This window comes from Argopecten irradians, chromosome 1 (assembly GCF_041381155.1).
Source record: "Argopecten irradians isolate NY chromosome 1, Ai_NY, whole genome shotgun sequence".
Lineage (NCBI taxonomy): Eukaryota > Metazoa > Mollusca > Bivalvia > Pectinida > Pectinidae > Argopecten > Argopecten irradians.
Window position 1 is genome coordinate 32,989,767 of NC_091134.1, and position 25,582 is coordinate 33,015,348.

At 35.5% G+C, this 25,582-nt stretch overlaps 3 protein-coding genes across 7 annotated transcripts in view; 1 reads left to right on the top strand and 2 right to left on the bottom strand.

Annotated features, from left to right (window-relative positions):
* LOC138324745 (uncharacterized) overlaps window positions 1-25,582 on the top strand; it is a 123,928-nt gene that overhangs the window by 58,250 nt on the left and 40,096 nt on the right. The window lies entirely within an intron of this gene.
* Window positions 967-13,660, bottom strand: LOC138308256 (protein rtoA-like). Its single transcript, XM_069249252.1, has 4 exons — window positions 13,648-13,660; window positions 4,924-5,031; window positions 2,920-3,844; window positions 967-1,826 (listed from the first exon to the last, which is right to left on the bottom strand). Exons 1-4 carry the CDS (start codon window positions 13,658-13,660, stop codon window positions 1,496-1,498), a joined length of 1,377 nt encoding a protein of 458 aa, XP_069105353.1. The 3' UTR covers window positions 967-1,495.
* Window positions 19,009-25,165, bottom strand: LOC138308264 (uncharacterized). The gene is made up of 5 exons (XM_069249262.1): window positions 25,000-25,165; window positions 22,908-23,015; window positions 21,428-21,832; window positions 20,967-21,258; window positions 19,009-19,881 (listed from the first exon to the last, which is right to left on the bottom strand). The coding sequence occupies exons 1-5, from the start codon at window positions 25,163-25,165 to the stop codon at window positions 19,428-19,430; spliced, it is 1,425 nt and encodes a 474-aa protein (XP_069105363.1). The 3' UTR covers window positions 19,009-19,427.

Here is a 25,582-nt window from a genome sequence, read left to right on the forward strand (position 1 = left end):
AAATAGTAAAAAGAATTCAAATGGAAAAAGAATGTATATGTATATAAGTATTACTACTTTACAATAAAACCATGAAATTATAAATGATTAATCAATTAATTTCATTTCTGTCTGTTAAACTTTGCCTGTGTTGGATGACTAATAATAATGTGAATGTATGTATATATATGGTACATGTCTTTAACATTTATATATTCAATTTATCTTGATATCAGATGTTTCAATTTTTTTTTTGAAGCATGACTCAGACCTTATACAGCCATGTTTACTTAGGAAAATCTGAAACGTCATGGTCGCAAGTAATTTGTTGTTTACTAACAAATGTCTTCTGGATTTTTTCTCAGTTTGAAAAAGGAAGTAACTTTCTGTGTATGTTATATTGTTATCTCAAGTTTCGGTAAAAGTGAGAGTAATAAAACATGATGTGTCATCGAAACAGGAACAACCAATACATTGTGGTTTTCTGTCACAAGCCATTTGGTTTAGGACACTTTGATAAGTATACACCTGAAAACCACACAATAGTTGAAGAAATATTGCCAGAGTTTATATGGCTTTGGACGATGATCACAGAGCTGTTGGTCACATAAAGATAATGATAGAGATAGGAACAATGTGGTATGGATGTTTGAAATCTGTGCTCTTTTTTATCCCTGAATTGACAGAGAAAGGCTTGTACTGGTAGCTATAGTGTTATCCCTGTCTGTCCCCCTGTGAAATATTCCAGAACAATTCTAGAACTCTTCTAGAATTGTTCTGGAACAGGTGTTCTAGAATCGTGCTTCACAGGTTCTGGAACAGTTCCAGAACCAATCCAGAAATGTTAAATGAAGACAAAATATTTTTTTGAACAGTTCTAGAACCATTCTGGAACTGATACTTCGAACTATTCTAGAACAGTTGTAGAACAGATGTTCCAGACTAGTTCTAGAACTATTCCATAAGATATTTTTCCTAATGGTTCCATATCTGTTCTAGAACAGGTGTTCTAGAATGGTGATAAACACGTTCTGAAACAGTTCTGAAGAATTCTACCTAAGTTCAAGACCAGTTTCAGAACAGGTATACACATATATGCAGCCGTCCTGAAAAATCGTTGGAAATTTCATCAAGGATATAGTTTGACGTGCACCTGCAACCTTACCTTTATGGAAGTGACTGTTCAAAATAAGTTATACTCATGCTTACATATAGACAGCCTTGCAATATATCTGGCAATCAGCTGGCCTGGTAAAATCCTAATAGTTACTAATCAAATACAAAGAAAAACAAATAATACAATTTGTATTACGTATACAAATACAATATTTCTTCAAAGCACTGTAAAAGTCTGTCTACAGATTCATTTTAGCTCAATATAATATTAATTATTTAGTTTGACTTTTTGGCACTTCTGCGTTGCATTTTAAGAATATTATCGAATTTCTTATTGAATATGTTTATAGATAATTCTGGAAATTTGGTCAAGAAGACTCTTTCAAGCAATCTCAGTTTTTCAGTGCTGAAACATGGCTTTGGATTCTTCTCCAGTGTTGGAGGTTTTCTTCCCAGTCCTTGTGCACGAGATCAATTCATCTTGCGTAAACACACTGGAAGCAAGTATCTTTAAGCTCAGTGTTTCACTATTGTTACCATTTAAATGGGCTACTTTGGCCATTAGTTGTTCAAAGTTCAACTTCTGATCATCTTGATCCGTATTAGGAGAAGCAGCGTCACTGTGAGTTTCCTGCATGGCCTCAACTTTGCGTTTCAATGACTTAATACTGGTTTTCAAATGTCTTACTTCACTCTCCAGATCCTGCACCTTCTGTTCAAGTTTCCGTTTACTGCAAAGAAGCAATACTGAGTTATATAACACTTTATTTTCATGTTGCCCTCCATCCCCAAATTAACAGCCCTCAACAATCAATGATTTTCAATTGTGTTTTGATGGACAATTCACACATGTTTGAAATAAAGACGTGGAGTTCCTTGTTATTGTCTTTTTGTTATCATTTACTAATGCTATAATAGCCTACCCCAGTACATGTGGATCATTCATAATCATTGACACAGCTGCATTTATCTTAATTGAAAATCTAACACCACTAAATGAAAAGTCAGTTGAATAAAAACTTGTAATACAAGATAGAAGTTCAGCGTAAAGTCCATTTACATACAGAAACTAATAAAATTTTAAATAAAACTATACAATTAATTGATAGTTTGAAACCATCATTAATTTCCAATCAAATGCACTGCCATAGGTGTAAGATAATTATTCTAATTAATGAACACAGCACTATATATGTATAATGAAATATATATAAGAATTGTCCTTGCGAAAGAAAAAAAAAAGTATATATATTATAAATTTTAAAAAATGACAGATTAATGCTAGTGCTTTCACCCAGTCACAGCTGGAGCTCCATAAGTGCTAGCAGTATTTATTCTGTGTCATTTCTTAACATTTATATATAATACACAGAATTGTCCTTGCTGAAGAATATATATATATATTAAGTTGAAATGATACAGACTAACTGCTATATGCCTTCCCCATCAAAGGGACCTCTAGATATTCAGACGATGGGGCAAATGTGCAAGCAGTAGTCTGTTGTCATTTTTAAATGTTTATATAAACAAACATTTCCCTTCCACATCTGCACTAAGATATGAAGTTAATGAACATGATGAAAATACATTAATACCAATACTGTCCTTGAGGTGGAATGATTAGAACTTGCGATTGTAGAATAATCAATCATGTATATTTTAAGTATTAAATAAAAGGCAGTTTCTCTCTCTTCTTTAAACAAAAATTTAAATTTACGAATTTTTCAAATTATAATCAATAACCTGAAGAACACTAGCGATAGCAAATCAAAGCCTTCACTTTTCTGCGTCACATTTGATCTTTCTTAAGAATAGTTATGGTACCTTGAGTGGGACATCCCAGATGATGCCCTGTTGTTGGAAGGACTGAATGTGACTGAAGACTCGCCGTCACTGGGTGGTATTGTGACTGTAGACTCAAGCTCCTTATTGGATGGACCTGTGACTGAAGACTCCCCGTTATTGGATGGACTTGTGACTGACGAACTCCTGTTATTAGATGGACTTGTGACTGACGAACTCCTGTTATTAGATGGACTTGTGACTGACGAACTCCTGTTATTAGATGGACTTGTGACTGAAGACTCCCCGTTATTGGATGGACTTGTGACTGACGAACTCCTGTTATTAGATGGACTTGTGACTGAAGACTCCCCGTTATTGGATGGACTTGTGACTGACGATCTCCTGTTATTAGATGGACTTGTGACTGACGAACTCCTGTTATTAGATGGACTTGTGACTGACGATCTCCTGTTATTAGATGGACTTGTGACTGACGAACTCCTGTTATTAGATGGACTTGTGACTGACGAACTCCTGTTATTAGATGGACTTGTGACTGACGATCTCCTGTTATTAGATGGACTTGTGACTGACGAACTCCTGTTATTAGATGGACTTGTGACTGACGAACTCCTGTTATTAGATGGACTTGTGACTGACGAACTCCTGTTATTAGATGGACTTGTGACTGACGAACTCCTGTTATTAGATGGACTTGTGACTGACGAACTCCTGTTATTAGATGGACTTGTGACTGAAGACTCCCCGATATTGGATGGACTTGTGACTGACGATATCCTGTTATTGGATGGACTTGTAACTGAAGACTCCCCGTTATTGGATGGACTTGTGACTGAAGACTTTCTGTTATTGGATGGACTAAGTGTGACTGGAGACTCCTCTATGGGTACAACAGCACTAGATTGATGTCCATTGGTCGTTAAATTTGATCCAGAACTCAGATCTGAAAAAGTGAAAGCTTAATGCAAAATCTTTTGCAAACAGTAATGCCAATGTTTCTTTACTATACCTGGTCAGATTTTGCGAAATTTATGGTATTGTCACATCATGTCCAGACCTCACAAAACATTTTAGGATTGAAGCAAGGAAATTGTTTGCAATGGAATTGTTCTTTAAATTTACAATACTATATCTGACCCAATAAGACCCCAGGGCATATAGAAAGTAAGGAAAATTGGAGAGGCAGTTATTGGGATATGATTTCTGGAGGATACTCATTCAAATTTCGTGGCTGCCACAAAACCGGAAACAGTAGAACTGTTGTTCCTTCGTCAGTGTAAACAATTTGGCATAAACCTGTCAATTGCAGAGCATTAGACAGCTGAAACTAATGAAAGCACCTTAAATATGCAGAAATTTATTTATAAAACTTTCTATTTTTTCCATACATAGTTTGTTATTCAACTAAAATGTGTTATCAGCGAGTAGAAGACATTTTGTCTTAAATGTTTTGATACGTCAGAAATGAGGAGAAAAGGGGGGAGGGGCGCTTTAATATAGGGACATATGCATGGGCACTTCTTGGGGTGGATACGGTATGTGAGAAACAAGTCACTCAACTCTAGGGCCGAGTAACACAAATCTTTTATTATCCTCTGTATTTCATCAAGTACCATGACATGGTATATAAATTTAAATAATTAAAGTAGAAAATATCTGCAAGACATAAATTCCCTGCTGTCAGCAACTTGATACCCTGATTGAGATTCAGTAAAACATGAATTGAATCAGTTCTTTGAACTATACTTAAGAGCCTAAAATGAAAATATATTAACACCTTCATTAACACAAAATATATTAAAACAAAACAATATTCAACATTTAGATTTTATATTATGCATTAAACATTATATTCCAGTGTTCACCAACGATATGGGGAAAAATAATGAAAAAATAAAATAATAGAAAAAGTATTTCCGATCATTGTATACTATTTTATTTTATGGGCGCATTTATAGTTTTTTCCCTTCTACCTATAGAATCCCTGAAGTAAGACATGTACAGTTTACACTTTGACATTACCTTTTCTTTTCATTTCCATCATAATTTCTTCAGGAAGCATATCCCCAGGATGATTTGCAAGAATTTCCTTTAGATGTTTTCCTTCTTCTATCAAAGCTTCTCTGTTAACTGCAAAACATCATAGCTTTATTATTAACAATCATGCATGACATTTCTTTTTTACAAACAAAAGTGCGTCTCACATCAATATCAAATAAATTAATAGACAAATATATAATGTGCTGAAAGCGAGTGTTAATGACAACCAAGAAAAAAACCATTAAGACTTCTCTGGGTTTATTCTGATGATAATGTGTTTGCAATCATTTCACCACTGGTAACCCTAACACACGTGAAATCTTCCAACAACAAGTAACCAATCAACACACGTAAATCATTTTGGCCAGCCAATCAAAGTGAACAGACTATTTATAACCACGTGAAATCCCAACAACATGGCAGGCAAAGCGACCGATTCTAATAGCTACCATCTCAGGATGGTAGCAAAAATGAAAATCACTGGAACCTACAAGTTAAAAAATGTGTTCCTATCCAAATAATCTCCCCAGAGAGAAGTGAAAGTGTAATTAACATTATTTGATTATTGATCTTGAGGACAAGGTCATTGAGACATACAGCTACACGCTATTTGCTAGAAAATGACAACAACGGAAACAAGCTAACTTTCCTTTAGACTCAATTAAAGAGTGAAGTAAAATCTGACACATGTATATCTCTATATGGCGTATAATAACAGATAATGATATTGCTTTTCACAAGTTTCATGGCTTATATTTCAAATGTTGTTTACAGATAGCATTGTTAAGGAACTATATGCAATATCTACAATTTACATGTAAAACTTTCTGGATGAACTCAGTGGTATAGATCAACTACAGAAGGAAAGGCAGATACTAAAAGAATTATCAAGACAAGAAATTAAAAGCAAGTAACAACAAAAGGATCATGAGTCGTAATGATCATCTGACTATTGGCACAATACAGCATTTAAAAAATAGCAATGGCAAATAATGAAGGCAATAAAAAGAACTCTTTAACTTGATGGCTTTGACCTTGAATGCAGGTCAAGGTTATTCATTTGAACAAACTTCGTAGCCCTTCATCACAGCATGTCACAGACCCAATAACAGGTCTCTAGGCCGCTTAGTTACTAACAAGTCGTTTTAAATATTTAAGCCTATTTGACCCTTGTGACCTAAAATGGCAGCCAAGGTCATTGAACGTTGTAGCCCTTCATTCCAGCATGTCACAGGCCCAATACCAGTTCTCCAGGCCTCTTAGCTATTCACAAGATGTTGTTAAAAGATTTTAGCCCATTTGACCCTGTGACCTTAAATGGTGGCCAAGGTCATTTATTTGAATAACCTGGTAGCCCTTCATTCCAGCATGTCACAAGCCCCATTGTCGGTTCTCTAGGCCTCTTAGTTATTCACAAAAAGTTGTTTAAAGTTATAGCCTTTATGACCCCTGTGACATTGGATGGCAGTCAAGGTCATTTATTTGAACAAACTTGTAAGCTAGGCCTTTTCATTGAACCAGCATCTTCTTTAAAGCTTTTTAGCCTTTTTGATTCCTGTGACCTTGAATGTAAATCAAGGTAAATCAATTAAACAAACTTGGTAGCCCTTCTTTCTAGCATGCCGCAGACCAAATATCATTACCCTGGGCCTTTCTGATATTGAGAAGAAGTTGTTTGAGTGAAAATGTTTACGACGGAAGGTGCATGATGCTTATAGGTTAGTGCTGTGTATTGCGAGGTATCTGACGCTACAATACATATCATGTTACAGGGTTCACGATATGATACGCATCGCGATATTTTGATAGACACTTCAAATGTCGTGGTGTTGTTGTAAATGTGTTGTTATGTTGGAACGCTAATTTTGTGTGTTGTATTTCAGGAAAATTTTATTTTTTGCTTACACTCACTACAATAGACGCTAGTTTTATAGACAGAAACTTGAAATAAGACCAGCAAGTGGCCTTATAGGTGACAGTCGCTGACACAAGTTTAGTGTTTTGCTCTTCATGTGATTCCACAATTTGTTACTAACAAACTTTCGGCTGACATTGACCAAGGGAGATAATCCAATGTTCAATTTTTATTTTTAGGTATCAAGATACAAATAAAATTGTACACGATGCATTGATGCAATACCAAGGGATGCAATACATTGATGCATCCATGTGAATCGTTAAAATCTCTACTATAGGTCATCCTTACCCTTCAGGTCAGATGATCTAACTAAAAACTAAGGGTTAATTGTCCTATAAAGAATTGGTTGCTGCATCAAAATCCAAAGTGACCGGTGTTTAATTACGTTTATTCAAAAATACTTGCATAAAATAACATAGCATAACATAACAAAACGTTATTTTTATTTTACTGGTACATGTAGTGCTCTTTAGTGATACATGTCCATCTGGATGTATGCAGGCATATCAAATATGTAATGAACAGTTCTTGATGCTTTGCCGCAACATTACAGAACACTTCTAATTAAAGCCACAGATTAAGTATGCAGGGGTCAGGAAAAGCACTTGTCCGGTTGTCAGGGACGAGTGAAAATTGATCCGGGCAAGTAAATCTTAGTGTGCCACTCGCCCGCCAAACAAGTGTTTTTACTGCTGATATATAATCTGTGGTATTGCCTCTATACATACATGTAGCATAAAGTGTGAACACTAAGAATTCTGAACAGTCCTATTAAAATAAGCATTCTCAAAATCAATTTGCAAATATGTGTTAGCATTGGTATCAATCATAAGTATACAATGATGTTTATTTATCAAATTGACTTATTAATACAATGTCATATTGCTGCCGCGTAAGATCTGTGGCAAGATCATAAACAGTTGTAGATCCTAGTTGTAGATTTTCAACACACACTACCGGTTATTGTTACTGCATATTACTGGGAATGCGTGGCTGTCATCGAGTGCTTGACATGATAAAGCACCTGCAAGATAAAACTCACAAATATATGTACATTATTATATTATGTAGGTCATGCATTTTGATATGCTTTTTTACATAAATCAGTTCAATTGCAAATTTACTTGACACCTGCAGTCCTCTAATTATGTCATATTCATCATTAGATGTTTTGCAACACTACGGTAAATGGGACAGAATTGTAAACCCTAGATCTGATGACAATGTTGTCTAGAAATATCTGCCATTGCAGCTAGTTAATATTAGACCGGTATTATTTCTCTGCTTCTTGATAATCTGAAGTCTTCAAAATTTTGAGTCTGATGTGGATGACTAGCCAATATTTAGGTCTTGTTATTATAAATTTTGATAACATATGCAATAATTTCAATAAAAAAATTATAGAGTCCTCTTACATTAATCGCAGCAAGAATTTTGTGAAGTTCAAGTCAGTTGTGGAGTCTTGTATACAAGTAATTTGAGTTAATATATTAGCATCACAATATTAATTTTTTATCAATATTTTAAGTTCATGTTTTCAGTTTTTAAATCAGATATAATAATGTCTTAATAAAATCTAGCCTTATTACACTTGTCTCTTAAACTCCATATATACACGTGAATATTATGTACATATACATGTACAAATGTATTGTGTTTGCATGATTGTATTCTCTATATTGATTTACTTTGTTTGTTTGTTTGATTAATTAACGTCCTATTAACAGCTATGGTCATGTAAGGACGGCCTCCCATGTATGCGGTGTGTTTGCGTGTATGTTGTGCGAGGTGCGTGTTTCGGGACACTGCGGTAATATTCATGTTGTGTCTTCTTGTATAGTGGAACTTTTGCCCTTTTTATAGTGCTATATCACTGAAGCATGCCACCGAAGACACCAAGCACACACCCCACCCGGTCACATTATACTGACAACGGGCGAACCAGTCGTCCCACACTCCCTTTTCGCTGAGCGCTAAGCAGGAGCAGAAACTACCACTTTTACAGACTTTTGTGTGTCTCGGCCAGGGGACAGAACCCAGAGCCTTCCTCACAGGGGCGAACGCTCAACTCAAGGCTGAAAGTGAGGCAGGGTGCCAAGGGAGGCATTAGGAAAGTATTAAGTCAGTTGGGAAGAAGAGAAAAGATAAGATTACATCAATATGCTAATTCATTGTCATGTATGTTTACACACTATACAAAAATATGTACAGATGTTTTGTAATGTGACACTCCATTACCACGGTATCTATATAGACATTTACTTATATAGACAATTTAGCAAATTTAATCTGTTTTCATCTACTGTCTTAAAATGACGTAGTTGTATGTCATGAAAATTAGAAAATAATGCTAGCAGATTAATTTTTGCTATGGCCCCAGGGCAGGTGAGTTATGTCATGGCGTTGAACAAACTCCGTCGTTTGTGTCTCTAGTCTGTTGTTCAAAAAGCATTTCCTTTAAATCGTACTAAGTCATAGAGTTCTGCATGATTGTAACCAAAATTTGGCCACATTCTACATGTTTGTCCCATTCTTGGGGGATTAACAGAACTCAAATATGAAATGCTTTGATCTGACCCCCCTCGGTTAGGAGGTGTGGTTGCCCAATACTGCAATAGAGGTAAGAATCATTCTTCATTGCAATGTCGCTACTAGTCATATTTAAATGAATGTTTTAACCAAATTTGGCCACAAAATCTTAGGGCAAACAAACTTTATAAATTTTTCTGAACACACCTGTAAAGGGTCGCGGGCCAAATAGGGGAAATAATGAGTAAATCCAAAAATCGACTAAAGTTTATAGAGTTCTGAATGGTATGTAATTCCAAATTTGGCACAAACATCCTTGGGGGGAAGGGGAACAAAAAACTTGTATAAATTATTGGCTCTGATCACCAGGGGCAAGGGGCGGGGCCCAATATCAGGGATCATTGTAAATATTATTAAATCGCTTACAAAATGTCATCAAGATATAGTTTCTGAATGGATCATGTAATGCAAATTTGGCCACAAACATAGGGGAAGTGAACAGAACTTTAACTATAAATTTTGGGCTCTGACCCCCATATCAGGATGGGCGGGGCCCCATGGCTAGGTCAAATTTGAGTAAATCTGCAATCAGTAAATCGCTACCTGACATAGAAAGTTCAGTATGGAATGTAACCCGAATTTGCACAAAATCCTAATTTGGGGGGAACAAGATGCTTGTAATATTTTTCTGGCTCTGGCCCCCCGGTGTACAGATCTACGACTTACATCAAAGTGGGAAATGGATTGAGGTAAATCATAAATCGTACTTGTCCTGGAGTTTTCTATGGGATTTGACCAAATAATTGCCATAAAACACCCTTGGGGATAGGGGAAATAGCCTATTCTTGTATAAATTTTGGCTCTGACCACCTGGGGCAGGAAGGGGTGGGCCCAATAGGGGATTTAGAAGGTTAATTATAAATTAAAATTTTTAAGAAAAGAAACAATGAACCTTATTCAGAACATTACTTGGCATTACAAATCAGGTGAGCGATAATGGCCTTGAATCTGGGCCTCTTGTCATTCAACTTCGAATGATTGGAAAGTAAACTGCTCCAAAATTGTTAAGTAATATTCATGGTTCTTGTTTTAATTAAATAAAACATCAATATCACATATGTTAAGCAGAAATACACAAGGACTCGTAAGTTTCACTTTTCATGTGGTTATTCATGTACTGTAGAATCAAAACGAAATGAACACGTACGATTTTCGCTGTTTCAGTCTCCAAATAGGAATGGATTTCGTAAACAAAATGTTTAATTCCAACATGCTTGTATGGATCAAACAATAAATGTTTTTGGTCTATGGGCGTTACGGCCCCATATTGAATATATTCTTAGAAATTGCTCCATACAAATGCATGGTTAACATAAAAAATCGAAAAGTTGTTCTTATATTTACACTTGACACACTTTTTATTTTATATTTTATGCAAAAAAATCGTCATTTGAAATGACGTAAATTATTCAATAAAATCGGTCAAAAGTGGAGGAGCTTATTTTTGATGAAATAAGTGTGTCATAAGAGGAACATTCCGCCACATTTGAAAAATTTTAGTTGTAATATATTTTTTAGTGTAAAATATTTCATGCCAAACAAAGTAATTGTATTTTTCAATAATGTTTATTTAATCAGATTTGGAACTTTATAAATATGATATATAGAGTTCTAATATTATAACCCAGAATTTGGTAAAAATACATTTGCACATTGTATACTCTGAATTACTCGGTGACCGTTATTGTGTCATTAACGTATATGGTCGAAGCTGACGGCACGTATTTTTTGCCGAAGTTGGCGTAAACACCGATTTTCAAGTAGCTCAATCCCATACAGAACTGTTTCTACTTGACGTATTACATCCTTTGGAGCCATTGATTATATATCTTTACTGAAACCATATTTCCATCGAAGGAAAAGCAACTATAATACTTGTGTTCCGAGGTACAATGTAGTTTGTGGGTGACGCGGAATTAAACACAGTAAATTTTTAACTCTTTTAGCGGTGCATGTTTATATTTTAATACACAGATTAACATATCAAAGAATCAAGGCTGTAGTGAGGGTGCCATGTTTTTAACTGATTAATCAGAAAAGAAGAGAAAAGATCACATAAAATTCAATATGAAATAAAAGGTCATGTATGGACGAACATAGGCACAAAATATATGTAAGATGTTTACATGTGACACCCTCCATTTTTAACTTAAAAAAACGGTAGCATCGTATATAGACAATTTTATCGGTTTAACTATTTTCGCTGTTTCTGTCTCCAAATACAAATGGAATGTTGTAGGCCTAGATTACTGTCACACGGGTCGGGTTGGGGAAGTACCCGGGTTCGAAAATGCGTTCCCGGGTACCCGTCAAAATACATGTAGGAAACATTGTGCACCCGGCCGGTTATCCGTCAAAATAAGAAACATTCTGACAGATGTCTGTGTAAACGTAAAAAAAAAAATTCAGTTTACAAGAAGTACAAAATAGCACTCTTTTTGTTCTGTTTTACTCACAAAGTATGACACTTCATCTGCTTACGACATGTTCACAAGCAAAATTGTTGCAATATTTATTTCCCATGATCGGAGAACTGATCAGGAATGGCGAACAGGCTTACTTTCACTATCGGTAAGCTGTAATAAGATAACACCAGAGGCTATCCGAATGAAGACTACTTCACTCTTTTGTACTTCTGTTGCGCATATGTGCGGGAAAACAACATCAATCAAGGACATACTGGGCTCTGTCAGTTTGTTACATTACGGTTGAATATGATGTAACTGATTGATATTAAATTGATATCCAATACCGTTTGTAGTATTGAAGAATAAATCTCTCACATATCATTATAATTACATTGAATTTTGCTCCAACTGAGGATCGCCCCATACAACATCGGTAAAATGCACCACTAACTCACGAAGTTGATACGTTCACATATCAATACATGTCGAGTACACGGGTACGGATCGGACACTTAATTTCGGGGGTACACGGGGACAGAAGTAAGTAGCCGTACCAGCCCTACTTAATACATACTGAAAATCATGTCAATTCCTTTATTTAGTGTTACCTAAACCAGAAGTTCATCCTATATGCAAATGACTGGCGAGAATTTAGGTCATCGATCGCTATCATTCATGCAAATTATTCTCACTATTTCCCATTAATAGAAAACCATATTTGTACTGTTATCACAGTTAGAATGGTACATATAGCGTGCGGTATAGAGCAAGTCAGAGATTTGAGTAAGAGTTATTCCCCTTGAATCGACAGGTGGCGCTCTCTCCATGCCATTACAGTATGGCCGCCATATACGAAGAAGAAATGTGTGTGTAAACAAAACAATCAAAATTAGCTACCTTAGAAGTATCACCTATGTAAGTTTTTATTGGTATTGTGTAATATAAACACTTATAAAAGAGAAATATATCTATCTGTAGAACTATCATTTCAGTTTAATGTAATAATTTCTGATGTGTAGACAATCGTTCGACGCCTCGTGGTATAACTTCTCCGACCACGTGGTTTACATAAAACTTCGTGACAACATAATAGTGTACTACATTGTATATCATTATAATAATTTACTGCATATCTACAGTTAATATGTTCATAATACTCAAATTTCTAGTATTATTTCTTTGTTTATCATTGCTGGAATTACCGTATTTGTCATAATATACTCAGTGTTTACGATATTGGTTTGTAACAAATTGTAAGAATACGTTTGTTTACTTCACAGCTTTTACGATGTCTTGATGGAATAAAGGCAAAATTAACCTGTCAAGCTTCGTTGACTTTCTGTCTAATCGACCAAACCCATCTGGAAAATTGTGGCAGAACAATATTATAGTTTTGGAAACATATTTTTGAAACTATAACATTTAAGGAAATACCATAGATTTTTTTCATGCAATCATAATTACAGCATATTTGCTTTAGAAAGCGGATTTTTTTAGATCTGAGTTGTAGTACTTTTTCGCGCTAGGTGGTGTCGTAGTCGAAAGCGCATTTCCGGTTCGGAAGGTAAACTCAATACGCTGTAAGGCTATATATAGCCTTAAGCGTAAAAATCAGGAAATTTACTTTGGCGACAATCATAAGGTAAGACATAGCTACTTTATTTATACATGTGCTCCCCGTGTTGTTGTCAGCCCTGGGTCTAAAATTAGATTGCAGTGTGTGGAGACCCTCCCAGCAGGCTGTGTTAACTCCTCCCGTTACACTAGTCACAGGTTAAAAATGTGTGGTACCTTGGTACCGCATGTTGAGGGTTTAACAGTAAAGGGTACGCATTTACACACACATTTAGGTCTATAAACAGCATCTAGATGAAACTAGGGCATCTGACTTGTGACACTGTCCAAGGAATATAGATTATCCAACACAGGTAATTATGTCATTTTGTAACAGGAGAGAAGAAAATGTAGAGGCCAGAGCGGGATTCGAACCAACTGTGTTGGGTAATTTATTCTCTAGACGACTCACGACTAATATAATTCTTCGAATTCTATAAAACTTGGGTATTGTGCCGGGTGTCCGGCGCTACCGCAAAGGCCACTTATACCGAGGGCTACTCGCAGGAAGGTACGGAGATACACACCGCTGTGGCTGTCCGCGCCAGTCCACGACCAGCGGGGGGAGAATACTACATATGTATATATAGGAGTATTGTGGCGGGTGTCCGGCGCTACCACAATGGGCACTTAATGGATCCTACATGAATGTTCATTTCAAGTGAGATTCTATGACACAAGTATAAGAAGTTTTTATTTTAGCGAGGCATGGCGAGAAAATATGAAAACTTCGAGACGAGTTTCGAAAATGTCAAAGGCCGCCATTTTGTCCCGCCGTCCTCGTAATCCTGACGTCATTTGATTGTTTCTGTCTGACGTCACAATGAATTTCTAGCCAATGCTAGTCACATTTGCAAAAATATTAAACGGGCGAAATCACTGCATATCAGGCGGATTATTTGAGAAATATATGTAAGGAGCGTACGCTCTAGTGAAGCGGTGCGAAGGGAGATTTTAGGAAACTTAAAGTCGAACAAGAAGAAGAGAAAAGATAAGATACAAAATTTACTCTCCTTTTTCAATCCATGTAATCCAGACACAGCATGTAACGTTACAACTCTAAAGCCCTACATGCAGGGCCAACAATTTTGAGTGGGGTCGATGTGACTCGCAACAAAAACTGAAAGGGTCGAATTGTCCGATAGTCGTGGTGGCTGTAAACGTCATTTCGGCTTGTGACCTCGTTATGCACGATGGCACATAACCCTGACTTGCGATGTCGGAACATTGTTGTCCAGACACGGCATTAATTTGCTTTGTCAAAGTTAAATTTCTAGACCCCGCTATCTGCCCTGCAGTACTAGTGCTCGGTTGACCGAAATGGTCTAATAATAAATAGCATAGTGAGAAGGATTCGTGACTGTCTCTTTACGTTACTGAACACCACGCGAGACGCCTGTGAACCGGGAATAAAGTCACTTTTTCTCAACAAATACAGTTGGTAGTAGACTAAAGGTTACACCCTTGTGCACTCGGAGTGCACTACGTTTAGACTACAGGTAGACACGGAGTGCACAAGATTTAGACTACAGGTAGACACGGAGTGCACTACGTGTGAACACGGTGTCCAGGTACTTTCAGACCTAGACAGACAAGAATTTTGGTGATGTGTTACAGCAAGGACGTATATGGATATACTTATAAATCATTGGTTACAGTTAGGGATCGGGGAAGAATACGTTCTTAATTTTTTTAATTACATCTACAATTTAACATACAGTATGTATAACTATATAATACGATATTTTTTAGTATACACGAATAAAACCTTCTCACTGCAAAAGTTAGTATATATCTATTTAATTTTATATCAGTAGTTTCAATTTCATATCTTTAATAGTCGCTATTACGTTTTCAAAAGTCAATGTTTTATGGGTAGATTGCATTAAATATACATATATCATTTACATGAAATAGTAAATACAAGCATTTTCACAAGTCAAAAACAACTTTGAATTGCAGCAAAAACCACTCCTATTGTGCTTTTGAAACACTTTTTTCTTTTATAATAAGCTATCAGTAATACGATCATATACTTGGTAATACATAGCTTTTAAATAAAAAGATTTGGTGCCTATCAATACGTTGTCTAGCGATATCCTTGTAAATCGTCTTGCATTAAAATACATACACTTTTATAATACCTTTCTTTGCTATTTTAAGTTCTAAAAGTATTGTACGTAAAAATATCTCAATTACATATCCTTTATTAAAAACTGAACGTCTTTAAAAGATCATGCAGAAATTTGAATTAAATCATCTTCAAACAACACTTATTGTTGGCTAGTCTACCTACAAGTACTTTTTATTCTTAATTACCGGTAAACACAATATGTTTATGATCCCAACCCAGCAAGTTATCTTGACCGTATATTGCGTCATGGTCCAATAATTATAACTTGTCAAACGTACAGGTAAGCCACAGTATAATCCAGCTATACAGGTACCTCAAGGTGACCATCGATAGATGGCCAGAGGGCAGAATCATTGCCTTCTGTGTTTGCACGGCTTTATGAGAATGGGGGCAGTATCATTGTACATGTGATAATAAACTTAGGACCTCGACCGAACGTATAAAAATAGTCTTGCTCCGGAATGTGACGTTAATAATGAACTATAAACATCGACAAACCTTTGCCAAATTTCGTTGTGGGAACTTGAAACTTAAAGTAGAGATGGGACGGTATTTTCATCCTGTTATACCTTTACAGGAGAGAAAATGTACTTTGTGCAATTCAGGCTCTATAGAAGATGAGACTCATTTGCTGATAGATTGTGACTTTTATTCAGATTTGAAACTTTCTCTATACAACAAAGCATCTTTTTATTTACCAAACATCATAAACATTGATTCTTCTCTTAAATTACAATTTCTTATGCAGAATACGAACCTACAATCCACGTTAGCGTCCACATTATATAACATGTACAGACGAAGATTCTGTTTTGATTTTGTTTAATAATAATATTTACTAGTACATGCTTTTAAGAATCCCAACCTAGATAATAATACTGATCATGTATCTCCTTACCGATATACGATAGAACTGATACCATTTTACGATTTTAGATAAGTGAAGCTGTGCTCTTAACCCGTGACGAATTTTTTAACTGGATAATTTGATACTTTTTAAATATATATATATATATTAAGTGTCTCTGAAGTCAGATCTGGCTGGGCATTTTTACTCTTAATTGGTAAATTATTTATCATGGCTGTTTTTTACCCTGTTGTAAAAATGTGTGACACTCTAATAAATAAAATATTGTATTGTATTGTGATTTTAGAATTGTTTCAATGGAAGTTTGTTAAGACACATATAATACCATTCTTATTAGATACATGTACATGCATGTTGCAGAGCCTGGGTAAACATGTGCACCGTTTCCCGGGCGTAAATCAAGCATGTCTGTCACAACCTTGAACTTACCAATAATACATGTATATATTATAATCAAAATTAATTTAGATTAGGTACTTATTCAACATTGTAATACGGTATTTTATATACATAGTCATGATAATCAGGTTTCTGATATATGTAAAAAGCCAGTGTACAAAATAAATAAATTCATGAAAAGATATTGGATGAAATATGATATTCCAATAATCTTGAAATAAATGTTTTAGTTAATTATACATTTGGTATTTTGATTATTTTTAATTTTAATATATAAAGCTTCATTATCAAATAAATTAAAATACACTACCAGTTAAAATACATATCCCTATTGACTAGCATTGTTGTATAACTGTACGTATTTGTGTGATGAGTACAATGTATGTATGTAGAGAGGCTGCCACCTGCGTACAGCATGCTATAAATGGACCTCCTGGGGTTGGGACAAGGTACTACATGTATACAGGTGTTGTTAGCTGTGATACACTTGACTGAATATATTGAAGGATGCAAAAAGAAGGCCCCAGGCCCCTGGCCCTACTCTGAACAATGTTAGGTAATTTAGATCATCATACCCGTGTGGTTGATGGAACAGTATGAAGTCCAAGTGACCATGGCAACTGCAGTCCTAGCCTAGGGGTCTACCTTTCGAGCAGGCATATTTTAAGTGTACAATATACAACATGAATGGATCATACATTGTTATCACGTAATTCACACGGTTTGTAAAAGAAGGTCAGAATAGGATATTGTCAAGTTTCTAGAACTAAAATAATTGTGACAAATTCAGAATCTAATCAACAACTATGAATCTACATGGGTAGAAGTTGGATTTATGGCCCTGCAGGTAGGGCGTTAGAATTGTACCTGCTGCCCCTATTGTATGATCGTAAAAGGCGACTAAATTTAGGATCTTATCTTTTCTCTTCTTCCTTACTGACTTTATCTTTCCTAATGCCTCCCTTGGCACCGCCTCACTTTTGGCCTTGAGTTGAGCGTTCGCCCCTGTGAGGAAGGCTCTGGGTTCTGTCCCCTGGCCGAGACACACCAAAGTCTATAAAAGTGGTAGTTTCTGCTCCTGCTTAGCGTTCAGCATACAGGGAGTGGGACGACTGGTTCGCCCGTTGTCAGTATAATGTGACCGGGTGGGGTGTGTTGCTTGGTGTCTTCGGCGGCATGCTTCAGTGATATAGCACTATAAAAAGGGCAACAGTTCCACTATACAAGAAGACACAACACGAACATACCGCAGTCTCCCAGTACACTCACCTCGCACAACATACACGCAACACACCGCATACATGGGAGGCTGTCCTTACATGACCATAGCTGTTAATAGGACGTTAATAAATCAAACAAACAAACAAACAAGTTGGATTTATTATATCAGGCATGTAACCTACATTTTAGCGATTGGTCCTTTGAACAGTGTTGATGCTCACGAGCAGCCACATGTATATATATATGCCCGATGCTGCTTACAGGTTCCTCAATCTGTTGACACAATAAAATGTAATTTCTAATGCCGACTTTTAACATCTATGGACGATTTCTCATATTTCCAATGCTTTGCAACGCGCCAGGTTCCATAAAGCAAATGCATACGTATTATATATTTGACAGGGTTAAAACTATTTCCCGCACCTTGCCGTTTAGAAAACTATATTACATACATACATAGTTAAGCATTTTATGAAGAATTTAATCTATTTATGTTTATATGTCCTTGCTTTTATTATGCCCATCAATATATCCTTTTTAATCATAATATCTCTTGGGCGACAATCTGCCAACACTGAAATTCTTACTCCACGCAAGGTTCATTATTTTATGTGTTCGAGAAAGAATTTCATCTACGTCCTTGGTTCTAACTATCCATCCATGTCTTATATTTCCCCTGTGAAATATTCCAGAACAATTCTAGAACTCTTCTAGAATTGTTCTGGAACAGGTGTTCTAGAATCGTGCTTCACAGGTTCTGGAACAGTTCCAGAACCAATCCAGAAATGTTAAATGAGACAAAATATTTTTTTGAACAGTTCTAGAACCATTCTGGAACTGATACTTCGAACTATTCTAGAACAGTTGTAGAACAGATGTTCCAGACTAGTTCTAGAACTATTCCATAAGATATTTTTCCTAATGGTTCCATATCTGTTCTAGAACAGGTGTTCTAGAATGGTGATAAACACGTTCTGAAACAGTTCTGAAGAATTCTACCTAAGTTCAAGACCAGTTTCAGAACAGGTATACACATATATGCAGCCGTCCTGAAAAATCGTTGGAAATTTCATCAAGGATATAGTTTGACGTGCACCTGCAACCTTACCTTTATGGAAGTGACTGTTCAAAATAAGTTATACTCATGCTTACATATAGACAGCCTTGCAATATATCTGGCAATCAGCTGGCCTGGTAAAATCCTAATAGTTACTAATCAAATACAAAGAAAAACAAATAATACAATTTGTATTACGTATACAAATACAATATTTCTTCAAAGCACTGTAAAAGTCTGTCTACAGATTCATTTTAGCTCAATATAATATTAATTATTTAGTTTGACTTTTTGGCACTTCTGCGTTGCATTTTAAGAATATTATCGAATTTCTTATTGAATATGTTTATAGATAATTCTGGAAATTTGGTCAAGAAGACTCTTTCAAGCAATCTCAGTTTTTCAGTGCTGAAACATGGCTTTGGATTCTCTCCAGTGTTGGAGGTTTTCTTCCCAGTCCTTGTGCACGAGATCAATTCATCTTGCGTAAACACACTGGAAGCAAGTATCTTTAAGCTCAGTGTTTCACTATTGTTACCATTTAAATGGGCTACTTTGGCCATTAGTTGTTCAAAGTTCAACTTCTGATCATCTTGATCCGTATTAGGAGAAGCAGCGTCACTGTGAGTTTCCTGCATGGCCTCAACTTTGCGTTTCAATGACTTAATACTGGTTTTCAAATGTCTTACTTCACTCTCCAGATCCTGCACCTTCTGTTCAAGTTTCCGTTTACTGCAAAGAAGCAATACTGAGTTATAACACTTTATTTTCATGTTGCCCTCCATCCCCAAATTAACAGCCCTCAACAATCAATGATTTTCAATTGTGTTTTGATGGACAATTCACACATGTTTGAAATAAAGACGTGGAGTTCCTTGTTATTGTCTTTTTGTTATCATTTACTAATGCTATAATAGCCTACCCCAGTACATGTGGATCATTCATAATCATTGACACAGCTGCATTTATCTTAATTGAAAATCTAACACCACTAAATGAAAAGTCAGTTGAATAAAAACTTGTAATACAAGATACAAGTTCAGCGTAAAGTCCATTTACATACAGAAACTAATAAAATTTTAAATAAAACTATACAATTAATTGATAGTTTGAAACCATCATTAATTTCCAATCAAATGCACTGCCATAGGTGTAAGATAATTATTCTAATTAATGAACACAGCACTATATATGTATAATGAAATATATATAAGAATTGTCCTTGCGAAAGAAAAAAAAAGTATATATTATAAATTTTAAAAAATGACAGATTACTGCTAGTGCTTTCACCCAGTCACAGCTGGAGCTCCATAAGTGCTAGCAGTATATATTCTGTGTCATTTCTTAACATTTATATATAATACACAGAATTGTCCTTGCTGAAGAATATATATATATATTAAGTTGAAATGATACAGACTAACTGCTATATGCCTTCCCCATCAAAGGGACCTCTAGATATTCAGACGATGGGGCAAATGTGCAAGCAGTAGTCTGTTGTCATTTTTAAATGTTTATATAAACAAACATTTCCCTTCCACATCTGCACTAAGATATGAAGCTGAACATGATGAAAATACATTAATACCAATACTGTCCTTGAGGTGGAATGATTAGAACTTGCGATTGTAGAATAATCAATCATGTATATTTTAAGTATTAAATAAAAGGCAGTTTCTCTCTCTTCTTTAAACAAAAATTTAAATTTACGAATTTTTCAAATTATAATCAATAACCTGAAGAACACTAGCGATAGCAAATCAAAGCCTTCACTTTTCTGCGTCACATTTGATCTTTCTTAAGAATAGTTATGGTACCTTGAGTGGGACATCCCAGATGATGCCCTGTTGTTGGAAGGACTGAATGTGACTGAAGACTCGCCGTCACTGGGTGGTATTGTGACTGTAGACTCAAGCTCCTTATTGGATGGACCTGTGACTGAAGACTCCCCGTTATTGGATGGACTTGTGACTGACGAACTCCTGTTATTAGATGGACTTGTGACTGACGAACTCCTGTTATTAGATGGACTTGTGACTGACGAACTCCTGTTATTAGATGGACTTGTGACTGAGACTCCGTTATTAGATGGACTTGTGACTGAGACTCCTGTTATTAGATGGACTTGTGACTGACGAACTCCTGATTGATGACTGAGAGATCCCGTTATTAGATGGACTTGTGACTGACGAACTCCTGTTATTTACTTTAGATGGACTCCTGTATTGACTGGACTTGTGACTGACGACTCCTGTTATTAGATGGACTTGTGACTGACGAACTCCTGTTATTAGATGGACTTGTGACTGACGAACTCCTGTTATTAGATGGACTTGTGACTCTGACGAACTCCTGTTATTAGATGGACTTGTGACTGACGAACTCCTGTTATTAGATGGACTTGTGACTGACGAACTCCTGTTATTAGATGGACTTGTGACTGACGAACTCCTGTTATTAGATGGACTTGTGACTGAAGACTCCCCGTTATTGGATGGACTTGTGACTGACGATCTCCTGTTATTGGATGGACTTGTAACTGAAGACTCCCCGTTATTGGATGGACTTGTGACTGAAGACTTTCTGTTATTGGATGGACTAAGTGTGACTGGAGACTCCTCTATGGGTACAACAGCACTAGATTGATGTCCATTGGTCGTTAAATTTGATCCAGAACTCAGATCTGAAAAAGTGAAAGCTTAATGCAAAATCTTTTGCAAACAGTAATGCCAATGTTTCTTTACTATACCTGGTCAGATTTTGCGAAATTTATGGTATTGTCACATCATGTCCAGACCTCACAAAACATTTTAGGATTGAAGCAAGGAAATTGTTTGCAATGGAATTGTTCTTTAAATTTACAATACTATATCTGACCCAATAAGACCCCAGGGCATATAGAAAGTAAGGAAAATTGGAGAGGCAGTTATTGGGATATGATTTCTGGAGGATACTCATTCAAATTTCGTGGCTGCCACAAAACCGGAAACAGTAGAACTGTTGTTCCTTCGTCAGTGTAAACAATTTGGCATAAACCTGTCAATTGCAGAGCATTAGACAGCTGAAACTAATGAAAGCACCTTAAATATGCAGAAATTTATTTATAAAACTTTCTATTTTTTCCATACATAGTTTGTTATTCAACTAAAATGTGTTTCAGCGAGTAGAAGACATTTTGTCTTAAATGTTTTGATACGTCAGAAATGAGGAGAAAAGGGGGGAGGGGCGCTTTAATATAGGGACATATGCATGGGCACTTCTTGGGGTGGATACGGTATGTGAGAAACAAGTCACTCAACTCTAGGGCCGAGTAACACAAATCTTTTATTATCCTCTGTATTTCATCAAGTACCATGACATGGTATATAAATTTAAATAATTAAAGTAGAAAATATCTGCAAGACATAAATTCCCTGCTGTCAGCAACTTGATACCCTGATTGAGATTCAGTAAAACATGAATTGAATCAGTTCTTTGAACTATACTTAAGAGCCTAAAATGAAAATATATTAACACCTTCATTAACACAAAATATATTAAACAAAACATATTCAACATTTAGATTTTATATTATGCATTAAACATTATATTCCAGTGTTCACCAACGATATGGGGAAAAATAATGAAAAAATAAAATAATAGAAAAAGTATTTCCGATCATTGTATACTATTTTATTTTATGGGCGCATTTATAGTTTTTCCCTTCTACCTATAGAATCCCTGAAGTAAGACATGTACAGTTTACACTTTGACATTACCTTTTCTTTTCATTTCCATCATAATTTCTTCAGGAAGCATATCCCCAGGATGATTTGCAAGAATTTCCTCCAGATGTTTTCCTTCTTCTATCAAAGCTTCTCTGTTAACTGCAAAACATCATAGCTTTATTATTAACAATCATGCATGACATTTCTTTTTTACAAACAAAAGTGCGTCTCACATCAATATCAAATAAATTAATAGACAAATATATAATGTGCTGAAAGCGAGTGTTAATGTTAACCTACCCGAATCTACTTAAAGTTATATGTGCCGTAATTTTCATACTCATGAATCAAGAAGAGCTTTTAATATGTTATTCACACCCAAATGTTACTAACATTTTGAGAATTACAATACTTATAATGCATAGGTTTTAATTTTACACATATAAATAAGAGCTCAAAATGAATTTTGGCAGTACTGCCAAAAATCATGATATTTTCGTCGATAGTGCAGTGAAATGAGTGCATACGGTCTGATTATGAAGCCAAGTTGTTGTCTACAATTTTATTTCACATTTTTACAGTGTTGTTTGTTAGTAATTGTTCAGTGACTTCTTCCGATATGTTGCCATATAAGTATACATAACGCATAAATACCTGAACTTTTTAAGTGTATAATTTCTGTGTTGTAACTAACGTTTATGATGCAGCATGCATGTTTGTCTGTGCTTTTGAATGATTTTCAAAGCTTAATTCATCAAAACCTATTGTTTTCAATCGATTACTGAAGAAAAAATAGCATGTCAAAATTTTCGCGCAGTTACGGCACATATAGCTTTAAATATGCTTATTACACCAATCTAGTAATGCCCCCATATTAACCAAATTACAACTTCAGACCAAATTTGAACCCATTTTTTTTTAGTAAAACTTAAGAAAATGTCTATGAGCCCCAGCTTCCCTAAACCACTAGAATGTGAAAGGTATTCCCTTACTGTAATAACTTTGAAGTTTGATGAAAATCCATCATTCCATGAATGTGTTTAACACTGATTCAGGACACAACAGGACAGACAACATGGGAAACACTTATAATGACACCCCTCCCAACACACACACTTTAATTCATGTTGATGGCATAAAAACGAAGATATAGGCTATATTATTCACGAGTTATAAGCTTGCAAATCTGCCTTTGTCTTCCGTTAAAATCTCAGAGATGCCTGCCTATAGGATATCTAAATTGACTAGAAAATAATTAGAATATAACTTTTAGGAATTTATATATATTCGTCCAAATACATAAAAAAGTTATGATAAGAGGTGAAAAAAGTTCTTTTATTTTTTTCCGAATTTTATGTAAAATATGTCATCAAGCACAAGATTTGGTTAAGAAATATTTAGATTTAGGTAAATTGTCCTGAATCTTAAACACATAGTTACCCAAACTTTTTTCTTTAACTAAATATTTCCCTAACAAATTTTCTTCGGAGAATAATCTGAGCAATAGAAATTAACGAAAACATTACCATCATGATCAGGAGCAACGAGGAATACTTTACTTGCAAACATGTCATATTTTTAAAAAAAAAATTGTCCAGAGATGATGCAAAGAAAAAAACATTTGAAAAGATGTAAAAATGCATGAATTATATAGCAGAACATGACATATTATACTCAATTTTATCTTTGATTCAGGACTCAGCGGCCGGGGTTCGAGATTTTGCGCCAAAAAAAAAGATTAAGATTTTCTTTACCAAATGAGAATGTTAAAATCGAATTCGTCATTCGCCATGATTCGGGGACTCATCTCACTTTCAAAAATCTTATAACATAATATTGGAACTCATCAGAACATAATATCGGAACTCATCAGAATTTCAGAAATACTGGTATCGACTAATCGTATAAAATTACTATAAAAATCTCCGATCCCTCCATGTTACATATGCATGATATGGAGACGACGTGTATTCATTTTTAGTACGAACTACGAACATCGATATAAATCTTTTTTTTCTATAAATAATTTCTTACGTGGCTTTCTGGCAGACCACCGATCTTTTTAAGTGGACTGAACATTATTGGGAAATTTGTTTTGAATCGTGTAGGAAATGGAGCATAGTTTATAATTATGACCACTTACCGTCGATTTCAACCAGCAAAGCTGGATATGCAATGCCGCAAAATTTGGCCTTTACTATATCCCCTTTTCGGTAAAACTCGCCGTATTTCTTCTTGGGCTCCAAAACAGTGCCAAGGGATTGCACCGAGTAACTTTTTTCTAAGTACCAACACATTAACGCCGACATTGTTCGAATTGGCACGCTTCTATTTAAATCTTGGAAATACTTTGGCGCCAATGACAGCTATCGTTAATGACCAATGACAGCGTCTTATACGGATGCTGTTGTGGAACTGACCAATGAAAACGTATAAGAGATACTCACGCTGGATCCATCACTAAATCTCGTTCACCGAGAAAAATATATGTTATATTATTAGTATATTTCAGTCAATTCTATAGGTCAAAGAAAAATCTGATAACCGTAATATTTTCAAAACAACTGATCCGGTATGAAAACAAAATGCGTCCATTCCATTTCAAAACTGATGCTTTCGGCTACTTCCGGTATCGAGGCTAGACAGACAGAGAATCATGCATGTGTTATGGAGTCAACAAAACGTGATTTTCTCAGACGAAAAAGCAATGGGAAGTTTTCATGTAC

Excerpts from the sequence above, each read along its gene's own strand:
- LOC138308264 (XM_069249262.1), bottom strand. The coding sequence starts at position 25,165 with ATGTCGGCGTTAATGTGTTGGTACTTAGAAAAAAGTTACTCGGTGCAA. Across the intron at positions 21,833-22,907 it reads GATGGAAATGAAAAGAAAAG|ATCTGAGTTCTGGATCAAAT; the intron begins GTAATGTCAAAG and ends TCACTTTTTCAG. Across the intron at positions 21,259-21,427 it reads CCATCTAATAACAGGAGTTC|GAGTCTCAGTCACAAGTCCA; the intron begins GTCAGTCACAAG and ends ATCTAATAACAG.
- LOC138308256 (XM_069249252.1), bottom strand. Across the intron at positions 3,845-4,923 it reads GATGGAAATGAAAAGAAAAG|ATCTGAGTTCTGGATCAAAT; the intron begins GTAATGTCAAAG and ends TCACTTTTTCAG. Across the intron at positions 1,827-2,919 it reads TCTGGGATGTCCCACTCAAG|TAAACGGAAACTTGAACAGA; the intron begins GTACCATAACTA and ends GCTTCTTTGCAG.